The 13,252-nt window shown below is 35.6% G+C and overlaps 1 protein-coding gene across 1 annotated transcript in view; it reads right to left on the reverse strand.

The window, feature by feature from the left end:
• NPAT (nuclear protein, coactivator of histone transcription) overlaps window positions 1-13,252 on the reverse strand; it is a 53,514-nt gene that overhangs the window by 14,096 nt on the left and 26,166 nt on the right. The window contains exons 4-10 of the mRNA XM_007447214.1: window positions 12,094-12,166; window positions 9,267-9,307; window positions 8,524-8,748; window positions 7,256-7,337; window positions 6,199-6,286; window positions 5,374-5,465; window positions 5,205-5,292 (exon numbers count right to left, since the gene is read on the reverse strand). Coding sequence (XP_007447276.1) covers window positions 5,205-5,292; window positions 5,374-5,465; window positions 6,199-6,286; window positions 7,256-7,337; window positions 8,524-8,748; window positions 9,267-9,307; window positions 12,094-12,166 — 689 coding nt within the window. The remainder of the gene's footprint in view (window positions 1-5,204; window positions 5,293-5,373; window positions 5,466-6,198; window positions 6,287-7,255; window positions 7,338-8,523; window positions 8,749-9,266; window positions 9,308-12,093; window positions 12,167-13,252) is intronic.

The following is a 13,252-nucleotide window of genomic DNA, read 5'->3' on the forward strand; positions in this document are numbered from 1 at the left end:
TACACACCACTGTGTAAGTTTAAGGTGTACAGCATAATGACCTGACCTACATACATTGTGAAATGATACCAAAATAACATTAGTTAATATCTATCATCTCATATACATATTTAAAAAAAGAGAGAAAAAGAAAATACTTTTTTTCTTGTGAGAACTCTTAGGATATGCTATTTTTATTATTTATTTTTAAAAATTTATTTATTTTTGGCTGTGTTGGGTCTTCGTTGCTGTGCGTGGGCTTTCTCTAGTTGCGGTGTGGGCTTCTCATTGCGCTGGCTTCTCTTGTTGCGGAGCACGGGCTCTAGAGCACAGGCTCAGTAGTTGTGGCGCCCAGGCCTAGTTGCTCTGCAGCATGTGGGATCCTCCTGGACCAGGGCTTGAACCGTGTCCCCTACACGGGCAGGCGGACTCCCAACCACTGCGCCACCAGGGAAGCCCCAGGATATGCTGCTCTCTTAATTTTCAAATACTGTTGATACTTGAACAACATAGGTTTGAACTGTGCAGGTCGGTCCACTCATATGCAGAATTTTTTCAATAAATACGAATTACAGCACTACAAGATCCAAGGTTGGTTGAATCTGCACTTGCAGGACAGGATACATGGAGAGCTGACTGTAAACTTTTAAGTGGGTTTTTAAAAAATTTTTATTTTTATTGGCGTATAGTTGCTTTACTATATTGTTAGTTTATACTGTACAGCAAAGTGAATCAGCTATATGTATACATGTATCTCCTCTTTTTTGGATTTCCTTCCCATTTAGGTCACCACAGAGCACTGAGTAGAGTTCCCTGTGCTACACAGTAGGTCCTCATTAGTTATCTATTTTGTACATAGTATTAGTAGTGTATATATGTCAATCCCAATCTCCCAGTTTATCCAACCCCCTTCCCCCATGGTTTAAGTGGGTTTTTGACTGCATGTGGAGTCAGCACCCCTAACCCCAAGCTCTTCAAGGGTTAACTGTATACCATACAGCAGTGTTAACTATAGTCATTTTGTTGTACACTGCATCACCTGTACTTATTTATTTTATAACTGGAAGTTTGTGCCTTTTGACCACCTTTATCCAATTCCTCCACCTCTGACCTCTTTTTCTATGAGATTGGTTTAATAATGTTGTTTAACCTGCTTTCTTCACATAAGTTTGTTGTACACTGCTTTCTAGGGCCTTCAATATAGATCCACCTCACTCTTTTTATCTGCCTGTTTTGGTTTCTTCATTTTATTATTTTTAAAATTTTAAAGTTTTGGCTGTGCCGCATGGCATGGGGGATCTTAGTTCCCCAACCAGGGATAGAAGCCGCACCCCCTGCAATGGAAGCAGAGTCTTAACCACGGGACTGCCACGGAAGTCCCTGTCTCTTCACTTTAAATACTTCTTTCAAATGTTGGACAATCCTTGTTTATGTGCTCATACTTCAAAGGAGCATGCCAAAAGCTGTCTTTAAACCCTGTGCCAATAAGGAGGCAGGGACCTTGTCAACTATAGTCTAAGCTGTAGAATAATTACAGAACCATCTGTATTTTTAGTTTTTCTTATTTGAGTGAGTTAGATTTCTTGCTGGGACAGTTTATGGCTGACAGTAGTGTTTCTGAGGAACAGTGTGAATGGGGAAAAGATATGGAGTTTAACTATATACTTCCTAAACTTTACACCTTATCATCCTGTTTGTAGCCCTATCTTTATGTTTACTTTCAGAGGTACTTGAGTCAAGTCTTTTGTAATGTGGCTTTTACCTGAACTTTGCCTTTACTGGCTTAGAATCCTGGGTCTGCTAAGTCAGGTACCACTTGTCCATTTCAAATTCTAAAAAATTCTTTCTCTGTCCTTTCCTCTTCTCTGTCCTTGCGGGTTTATGCTTTTTTCTTTGTTTTCTTTTTTTAAATTTATCTTTGGCTGTGTTGGGTCTTCGTTGCTGTGCACGGGTTTTCTCTAGTTGAGGCGAGCAGGGGTTACTCTTCACTGTGGTGTGCAGGCTTCTCATTGCGGTGGCTTCTCTTGTTGCAGAGCACGGGCTCTAGGCATGCAGGATTCAGTAGTTGTGGCACGTGGGCTCAGCAATTGTGGCTCGTGGGCTCTAGAGTGCAGACTCAGTAGTTGTGGCGCACAGGCTTAGCTGCTCTACAGCATGTGGGATCTTCCCAGATCAGGGCTTGAATCCATGTCCCCTGTGCTGGCAGGCGGATTCTTAACCACTGCGCCACCAGGGAAGCCCCTGTGGGTTTATGCTTTTTAAAAATTCCCTATACTGTCTTTTTAGTAGGGTACAAAACTAAACGTTTAACCCACTATCCTTCTAAAGGTAAAGAACTCTTTTGTTTACATAACAATGCCACATTTAGCCAATTCTCACTTTTGTACATTTGCATTTTTTCTAATTTTCAGTTATGGTAAATAATACATGAAAATCTTTATCCAGGCATTTGTTCATTCTTTGGGATTAATTTTATCAGTGAAATTACTAGGTCAAACAATATATACATTTAAAATTTTGAGAAATCCTGTCAAGAAGCCTTGCAGAAAAGTTGTATAAGAATGCTTGTTCTAATGTATGGACACCAAGGGGGGAAAGCGGGGAGGGGGGTGGGGGTAGGAGGTGGGGTGGTGGTGGTGGGATGAATTGGGAGATTGGGATTGACATAGATACACTAATATGTATAAAATAGATAACTAATAAGAACCTGCTGTATAAAAATACATTAAAAAATAATTTATGTATATATAAACTGAAAGGATAGGTAATACTAATTATCAGTTTTATTGGTAAATAGCAATGAATAAAATGATATCACCATCAAAAAAAAAAGGAATGCTTGTTCTGTTCTATGTAACAATGTACATGCTCTTACCTATAATGGGCAATATCAATTTTTAAGCATTATCAGTCTAAGACATAAAAGAAATCTGTTGTCTGAATTTGTATTTCTTTACTATTGAATTAATTTCCATGTTTATGAACATTTGAACTTTTTTGGAGGTAAATATGATTTAAATGGAATTACAAACTTTTCAAATGAATCTCATAAGAAAACTGACAGAATAATTTTGGCTAAAACACTCTATTTCAAAGAAGTTTCAGTACACTCTGGCTAGGGGTATTCATTTAATTTCCTTTTAATAGCTGAAGATTTAAAAATTCTCAATTTCAGTTATCTGTAAATCCTTCTGCAATGCTATATTTTCTTCAATTTTGGTGAAGCATACATTTGGATCCCAAGGGATAGGAAATTCATGTGGAGCAAGAGGTAAGGTGGAACTCTCATGAAGTGATTAAAAACTTGGATTTTTAAAGTAAAAATGGCCATAAAATGAAAAGAGAAACTTGAAGTTAAAGAACCAGTTAACCTTGACAATGAAGATCTACAGAGAACATCAATAATTCTTGATGAAATGTGATTTAGGAGAAAGCCAGGAGCTTGAACAAGTTATTTCTGTATCGATGGACTTAAAAATTTACAGTAATATAAATAATGTCAAGAGCCAACAATCCAATGTTAATCAAACTATGAACTGGTGCATACCCTCATACCAAAGTTACTGCTGAAGAAACACATTTTTCTAGTAAATTTCTTATTACAGTCTAAACTTTAATAATCAGAATTGAAAGAATCTTGAAATACATGTTCCAAAGGTACTTGGTGGTTTGCCTTTTAATTTTAATAATGCTTTTAACAAGCAGATATTTTGAATTTTACAGAAGTCTTAAAAAAAAACCACAGTTAGCGATTTGTGTAGCCAAAGAAATCTTGCCTACCCCAAGGACACAAAGACGTGTAAAAACATTTTAAAAATTCATGTATTTGTACAACTGGCTCTGTTCTCTTAGTGAAGCTTATGTATATACTACTCCATTGGGCATTATGTATTGCTGTACTTTCAAAGTTATTGAAATCTGAATTTTTAACTTTTCCCCAATATACAATATTATGAACACCATGAACACAGTGTTGTGTCTTCACTTTCTTATAATCTCTCACAGTATCTAATAGAGTGTCTTGATTATGGTAAGTACCTAAGTATTCTGTGGACAAAATATAAGTAAGGAGTTGAAGGTTATAAAATTTAGAACAGGGGATATGTTGAACATTAAGATAGAAGTTTTTTAAAGAAGACTGCTAAATAATTTAAAGGTTGCTTTCAAAAGCTTGTCATGTTTTCTTAAATTTACTGAATTTCACTTTGGGAAAATGTATCCAAAAAAATTTTTTTTAAAGTATTCTGAAGGAACTGACAAAAAGAAAAAAACTCAGTGGTTTCACCCAGAATTCATCATCTGAAAGAAAACTGCTACCATAAATTCATTATAATGAATTCATTTTGTGGCACAGCAACAAAACTGAATGTATTATCTGAGAGTCCAAGTAAAAGGCTATGCAATAGCCAAAATCTCAGCTGTTCTTCAAAAAGGTATTTGCACCTGGGCAAATCTTAAAACTCATATTGTTAAATTCTTCTTTTACCAGCTCACCCTATTTCATCTTCACTCTCACTGAATAGCAAGTGACTATAGCCCCTATCTTCCTTCTCTTAGCAATAAATCTCACAATTATTCATTTAGTTAGTATCCTTTCTTTTTTAAAGTGTCTTGTTCATTTTATTTTGTTCAATATTACTTGGATTCATCATGTATCTTTAACATATTATTTCATTGTTTCTTTATATTTTTATGCAGTTTGTAGCAGGTGCAGAAGAAATGTAATTTATTTTGTATACACTGTACAGTACTGCTTACTGCACAAAAATATAACCACTAATGAATCTTTAATTATTAAATACTAAGAAATACATGACATTGTTGTATGGATACAGGAAAAGTGTTTTACTGATATCTGGAAGAGTTGGTTAGTTATTAGATGGTTAGGAATGTCTTATTACATTTACCATCTAAATAACGCAATTTGGATATATGTAAATCAAATCATCACACTGTATGCCTTAAACTTATACAGTGAGAGATATCAATTATTTTTCAATAAAATTGGAAAAAAAACACAAAATTTTGACCTTGAAAATTCACTAACACATTTTCAGGAACAGATTACATTTGGATAATGAAGGAAATTTATATTTTAATTATTATTTTAAATCATTTTATACATCTATTAGTAATGGTTTTGAAATGAAACAAGAATATCATCAGTTTTAACTATGAATATATGTACTACACACACACAAACACACACACACCCTTACCCATACCTGAAGTCCCAGGAGTTCATCAATTGAAGTCTCTGGTTCACTAGGGTTGCTATCTGTTTGCTTAGGTACTTGAGCAATATTGTTGTCACTGTAATACAGAAAGGAAAATTTTTAGCATAGTTCTCAATTAGGCAAAAACAATTAGGTATTTTAAACACAAACAGCTTACCTAGTCAAAAATTTATTAATGTTTTCTGCAAGCTTTTCTTGAAGAGATTTGTTGCTTAATATTTTTTCTCGAGCATTTTCAATAACCATTTGCTGGAAAACAAAGTCAATATTAGCAAAAGCACAGGATAGAGTATTATGTTATTTATTTTAAAAGAATCAATGGAAGCTGGATAGTTTTAATAAATCTAGGTGGAAACTCAAAAAGTTATGGTGGCTCCCTTGATATTAACACCTGACTAGTATACGTTAACCATTTACAAGTGTTTTCACAGATCCTTCACCAACTCTTTCTTCACTGACTACAGAATACAGTTCCAAACTCTTTAGCTTTTCACACAAGATTTTTAATAACCTGTCTCTATTCTAGGAAAAATGCCCTATTATATTGCATAATCCAGCAACAGTGATGTATTTACAGTTTTGTAAACATACTTCTGTTTCTTACCTGGTGCATTTGCACATGTTATCTATTCTGACTGGACTGTCTGCTACTGTTAAATTTCACTACAGTCTATCCCAAGGCAATTCTACTGCAGTATTTTTTCTGGCCACGCTGCGTGGCTTGCAAGATCTTAGTTCCCCAACTAGGGATTGAACCCCTACAGTGGAAGCACGGAGTCCTAACCACTGGACTGCCAGGGAACTCCCTCTACTGAAGTCTTATAGAAATACTGTATTTTACACACACACACACATAATCTAAATATACATACACACATATATATATACATGCATATATATATATATATATATATCTGTGTATATATCAATAGTTATAAACTCAGGAATATCTTAAGTTGCAAAGTTTGGGAAGGTCACTTACTTTTTCTACTGCAAATGTATTTGGATCCTGGAAATTCCGTATTGTTGAATGAGGCCCAGACAAAGTGATACTTTTCCTTTGAGATTCACTGAAACACATTTTAAAAGCTTGTCTTTTAACTAGTATGAATAACCAATTCAATGATAATTACATGCAAAGACAAATTTTAAGATCATGGTGGAAAAGATATTTTCTCTATTTGTGGTAGGAATAAAGGATAGTTGAGTTGAAAAGCATTAATAGACTTGAATTAAGAAATGAATTTGAGGCTTAGCTTTATTACTTATTAGCTATATGGTCTGTAGCAAGGTACCCTCTGACCCACTCTATAATGGGATAAAACCAACTGCACTATTGGGTTTATGAAAGAATTCAATAAAGTATATGTAAAAACTTTATAAAAAGGTCAAGGCTCTTATAAATGTTAGATACTATTATAGTAGTTCTATTGTTTTAGGTGGTTAAGTGAGAAACCTTGTCATAAAGGAGGATGAGGTCAGACTTGAATGAGAGACAATCAACAGTAAAAATTTCAACAAAAATACCCATGGCATGGCAGTTAAGAAAACAGAAAAAACATTTTAAACTATTCTCTCTTTTATGAAATATCCTTCAAACAAAGACACATGGGCTAAATAGGACAGGAAGAAACTATTCTCAGAGAATGTCCCTGAGAACTTTTTAACCATTGATTTAGAACTTTAAATATGTGTTTGTAGACCTTAAAACATGCAGATATTATTTATATTTGTTTAAAAGAATGCTTATTTCAAAATATCTGAGTTAACATCAATTTTAAGATATACCTTTCTATATACCACTATAGAAAAAAGATATTTCTAATGAAACAGTGAATAGGTCAGTGATTACAAAACACAACCTGTTTTCAGGGAGGATAGAATGTGAAAAAAAAAAAAAGTGTTTTGAAATAGATATAATAGTAAATAGTCTCAAGTATTTAATGCAATCTTGTTACCTTATTCACACTGTAAATATCCTGGTGTAATTTTTTTTTTTGGAAGGTTATTGGACACTTGTCCTTTTAAAAGGCATTTACCTTTTGCGTCTACCAGGAGACATTAAACTGGCATGAGTTTTCCTTTCCTGAGGACCAGGAATGATATTTAAAGCCTCTCCAGCTGTATTTCAAGAGAACAAAGCAGTAAGTCAAGGAAACTGAATAGTTTTCTATACTTGCATTAATGAAGTATACAAAGTGATTATTACTTTATATTAAATTCAGTTAGTATACACTGAGTGCCTACTCTGTGCAAGGCATGGTAGAAGATATTAAGATATATAAAACATAGTCTCTGTGACTTAAGGTTTTATGATAAAATACAAAGTACAGTATACAGAATAGTCTCAACAAAAAATATCATGGCAGAACAGAATAATTATAAGAAGTATAAACTAAGTGTACTGGGTAAGTGTTTTTTTTGTTTGTTTGTTTTTTGCGGTACGCGGGCCTCTCACTGCTGTGGCCTCTCCTGTTGCGGAGCACAGGCTCCGGATGCACAGGCTCAGCGGCCATGGCTCACGGGCCCAGCTGCTCCGTGGCATGTAGGGATCTTCCTGGACCGGGGCACGAACCCGTGTCCCCTGCATTGGCAGGTGGACTCTCAACCAATGTGCCACCAGGGAAGCCCTGGGTAAGTGTTTTTACCCAGAAGTGTTAAAGAGGTTGGAGAAAAGATGGAAATAAGGGAGAACGTAGTGGATGTCAATACATTTTACCTGTGCAGAAGAGAAAAGAGACTGGTCTAAGAACTGAGAGGTGGCACCTCAGTTCTAACCCCAACTCTGTTATTAACTAGCCTTTTGCCCCTTAATATCATGTGTTTATAATAATTTCAAGTATATAAGAAGCAAGAAGTATCACATGATCTCTAAGTTTATCCCTAGCTCTAAGATTCAGCCAGGAATATGCAGGATTTTCAACAGGTAGAGATGGAAAAACATTCCTCATTCCAGCAGGACAGACTACCATGAACAAAGATAAGAAGTTGGTGAAATATAATGCACATTCCTTTTAAAATCAAATAACAGGGTCTTTTCTATTAATGAAGAGAACTGAGAACTAGAACAGAGTTCAAGGTTGGACTTCAGTTAGAACAGACATAAGAAGAATCCTAGATTAAAATGTCTCATAGATTTAATAATATGCATATTTAATGGCAGATTTACCTAATGTCTATTCTACTTCTAGTCTCTTATCTACTTTTTGCTATAATTTTATACCATGAATATAAAGACATTAGCACATCATCTCATTTATACAGTTTGATTAAAAACAAAATTTAAGAGTGCAGAATGTAAACTTACGGGTCATAATGTCTTGTGACTGTGAATGGTTGACCACTACAAAATTTGACCTCAAAGGAGTTGAAATCTGGCCAGTTGGCCGAATAACTTGTGTAGCTGTCAAAGGAGAATTAGTAAATTGCCCTGAAAGATACGGTAAAGTCAGCAACTCTGAACTGACAGGAGCTGCTTGAGATGCAAGCCTTCTCTGCCTTTTGATTTCTGCAATTCCACTTCTTGTTCGGGCTGAAACACATGAGCATTTAAAAAAATTAACTGAATGTCAGAGTAGTTTGGGAATTTTAAGGAGTTTACATGATATGTGTTCTACTACATGTTTAACATGGTGGATCTACGGACTGAAAAAACAGCCCTTAAAAATATCAACTAAGTTTACATGATAATTTCAAAAGAAACAAACTAAAATTGAGTACATTCAAACTTTAAAAATCCAAGAATACATTTCTTCTGTAATAATTCACACTGATAACATCTCCACAAATTAGGAAACAGACTTATGGAATGAGAATTAAGATGTGAATATATGAGGGTCAATGAGAAAAATAAGGAATATTTAAAATGCATATTTTTACAATAAATGAAAATATTATTTCCTAATATGGTAACAGTACTTAGAAAAGCAGTAGTTTAAACAAAATATAAACTTAGCATACATGTATTGTTAACTAAAATGTTCATCTGACAGTAAGTTTGAGTTTAAAGTAATTCGGAACATTATTTATAGTTTAAAGTTGAATACCAACCTCTCTGATTGGCAGCAAAGCCTGGGGAACTTTGCATGCTCCTAATAAACAAAAGTAGTTTGACATTAAAAAACTTCTGTTGCCAAATACATTCTGATTTAGTTACAGTCAGACCTGAAGTAAATTGAGTTAAAAGGCAAGAAATCTCTCTCAGACAAAAAAGATAAGTACTTTTTCTAGGTAACCAAATCTTATTTGCTTTAGGAGAAAAACAGTGGCATATAAACATATACACACACATAATTTTAATAATCCAGTTTCTATCCAATGCAATAAGCATTACAGAGCCTTGACATCCCACTATGAGTACAATTTGACTTGAATTTAGGAACTCAATATATTTAAGAAAGCTGTATATAATATTTTACAATTATCAATTATCTTTTATAACTATAGAGATGCCTTCCCAGAGAAATTCTGGTTTTACATATAACTCCATACATAAATACTTCAGAATCCAAGTTGATTTCAAACGAGATCCTGCTTTCATCAAATTTATGACTATGACATTACTTCATGGACGCTCTAAAGAAGGAACAAAGCAAACAGATAAGAAAATTCACAATACAAGCTGATTCTCCTTTTACTATGAACTGAAGTTACCCATGTATTGATATTTTGTAAACAGTAAGACACTGTGCCATTGTCCTCAAAAATCTGTCAAATAAATCTCTACCAACAAGAGCCACGAAACTTACCAAATCGAATAAGCACTTTTTTTTTTTTTTTGCCCGCCGGAAATGAATACTTAAATAAATCATTATAGCATTATTACCCTGTTAACGGAAGTCTGTAGCATGTTATGAAAGGTCAGAGCAGGGCGCCGAGCCCACCCTGGGGCGTTCAGAGAAGGATTCCTGGAATAGATGGGTTTTTTTGTTTTTGCGAAACGCGGGCCTCTCACTGCTGTGGCCTCTCCCTGCTGTGGCCTCTCCCGTTACGGAGCACAGGCTCCGGACGCGCAGGCTCAGCGGCCATGGCTCACCAGCCTAGCCGCTCTGCGGCATGTGGGATCTTCCTGGATCGGGGCACAAACCTGTGTCCCCTGCATCGACAGGCGGACTCTCAACCACTGCGCCACCAGGGAAGCCCTGAATAAGCAGTTTTAATAGCACACGAACCAATCTTGGAGAACACCTGGCTAAGAGCCTTCTTTTTTTATGTAATACCTTGTCAATAAAATGTTGCAGTAACTTACAAATAATCATAGGTGTTAATTAAACTGTGAATGTCTTTGAGGATGTCTGCAAGGGGAGGAAAGATGAGGGTCAGGAAAGGGGAATAAGAGTAAGACTACTGGGCCTTACCTGGTGGCACAGTGGTTAGGAATCTGCCTGCCAATGCAGGGGACACAGGTTAGACCCTTGGTCCGGGAAGATCCCACATGCCACAGAGCAACTAAGCCCGTGCGCCACAACGAAGCCCACAAGCCCTAGAGCCCGCACACTGCAACTACTGAGCCGGTGTGCTGCAACTACAGAAGCCCATGCTCCTAGAGCCAGTGCTCTGCAACAAGAGAAGCCACCTCTGGATGGATCGAGAGTCTGTCATACAGAGTGAAGTAAGTCAAAAAGAGAAAAACAAATACCGTATGCTAACACATATATATGGAATCTAAAAAAAAAAAACAAAAAGAAGGTTCTGAAGAACCCAGAGGCAGGACAGGAATAAAGATGCAGATGTAGAGAATGGACTTGAGGACACAGGGAGGGGGAAGGGTAAACTAGGACGAAGTGAGAGAGTGGCATGGACATGTATACACTACCAAATGTAAAACAGATAGCTAGTGGGAAGCAGCTGCATAGCACAGGGAGATCAGGTCCGTGCTTTGTGACCACCTAGAGGGGTGGGATAGGGAGGGTGGGAGGGAGACGCAAGAGGGAGGAGATATGGGGATATATGTATAGCTGATTCACTTGCTATAAAGCAGAAAATAACACCCCACTGTAAAGCAATTATACTCCAATAAAGATGTTAAAAAAAAAAAAGAAGCCACCTCAGTGAGAAGCCCACGCATCGCAACAAAGAGGAGCCCCTGCTCGCCACAACTAGAGAAAGCCTGCACGCAGCAACAAAGACCCAACGCAGCCAAAAAAAAAAAAGTAAGACTACCAAATAAGATGTGGTACAGAGTTACACAGAAAGCATTTGGAACCATTCTAGCAGTTTAAACTGAGGAAAGAAACAAGGCCCCTCCTTAAGTGGGGTATTCACTTGTAGCTGTTGGAGAAGGGTAAGAAACTATGGTTTTCATACTAGACTCTAGTTAAATAAGATACATTCTAAAATTGATACCTATTCTAAGGATGGTTAAACTGGCATTCCAAGGCCCTGACATATGTAGAAGGCATTAGTCCCATGTGAAAATTCTAAAAGCAGAAGATTCAGAAGTATTACTATTCAAGTTTGTTTCCTTATAAGGGTAGAACAAAGGAGGCATGGATTCCACATATCAATTTTCTGCATGTGTAATGAAGATACAACTGTATAAGGGAAGTCACATGGGGCCCACGTTAGGAGATTTGCATTCACCAAGACTGGGACTAGATCTGTACTCAGCCAGATATCTGCCTCTAAATTGTTATGGGAACCCGGGAGTGCCATTAATTTCCTCACTTCTAAACATTTTATTAAAATACACAACTAATTTCAAATTATTTCAATCAAAGACAAATATCAATAACCTATAATTTCAAAATTAGATCAGTGTTATATAAATGCACAGTGTAGGTCCTAAGATTTATATGTGAAGTGATTCTTACACGCGCTTGCATTCCAAAATCATTATGCACATTCTGATAAGCTTATTGTATAAGCTTTTTATTACCTGATCTGAGAAAGTGTATGGTCTAACTTCTTCCACAGAGATGACAAAATTGCTGGGACATCATTTGATGTTTCTAAATCATAAGAGGAAACATTTCATAATAAATACAGTTGGAGAAAATTCATCATTTAATTTGAACAGACACAGAAAATCAATAAGGAAAACTTATCTCTCAGCTGTTGACATTTTGTTGGGAACTGAGAAATAAGCCTATCTTGTAAAAGACCTGCAAAGCTACAACGAGGCTGCTTTCTTTGCTCAAGCCATTAAGAATCAGATACAATACGATGGAAGAGGAAACTTGTGAAAACTATGCAGGTTTTTTAGATCAATAATTTTATATTTTCTTTGAAATAAAAAAGACAAACTAGTTTAAATCTTTCTTCTATTTATCATGTGACATTTGAAAGTAAATTAAAATAATTTGATTTATAAATTAAATTTATAAAATTATACAAACCCCTGTGGAGTGTGGAAATTAGTTTTCTACATCCAATGTTTTCATGTCCAAATCACCATGACTGCTCAGCAACTACTCTACTTAGAATTACAGGTAAAATTCCTCAGGACTAATTAATCTTTTTCAGGATGTGTTTTTCTAAAGCCACAATGATAGGAAATTCATAAGGTATTTAAATTCTTTACTATATGCTTATAAAAGCTCAAACCAGAGAAAGCTACCCAACATAAAAGTGGGATATAAACCTTTGTATTGCAATAACATATTGTTTCTGAGGTCATTTACACATTAAACATTCCTATAAGATAGTTAAAATAGTTTGGGAAAAGAAAACCTTCAGGCCCTGAACTTCTAGGCTTATTACTCTCTACAGTTTCTAGTTTTGTGATCTTGGAAAAGTTATCTGGCTTCTCTAATCTTCAATTTTCTGATACTTAAGAACAGGTCTAAACAATCGACAACTCTCACTGGATTATTTTAAGAACCGAGATAAAACCTATGAAAGCACATAGCACAATGCTGCAATAGACACTACTCAATAAATGTTAAGCTTTTTTTAAAAAAAAGTTATCATTTACACTACTTCTTTACTGCTGAGTCTTTTCTTAACATGTTGTTAACTATATAAATAACCAACATGAGAGAATAAATCTAACTTTCTCCTTAAGACACGAATTTAGCAAAGTGTTATTTTATACT

This window comes from Lipotes vexillifer, unplaced genomic scaffold, assembly GCF_000442215.2.
Source record: "Lipotes vexillifer unplaced genomic scaffold, Lipotes_vexillifer_v1.1 scaffold1725, whole genome shotgun sequence".
Classification (NCBI taxonomy): Eukaryota; Metazoa; Chordata; class Mammalia; order Artiodactyla; family Lipotidae; genus Lipotes; species Lipotes vexillifer.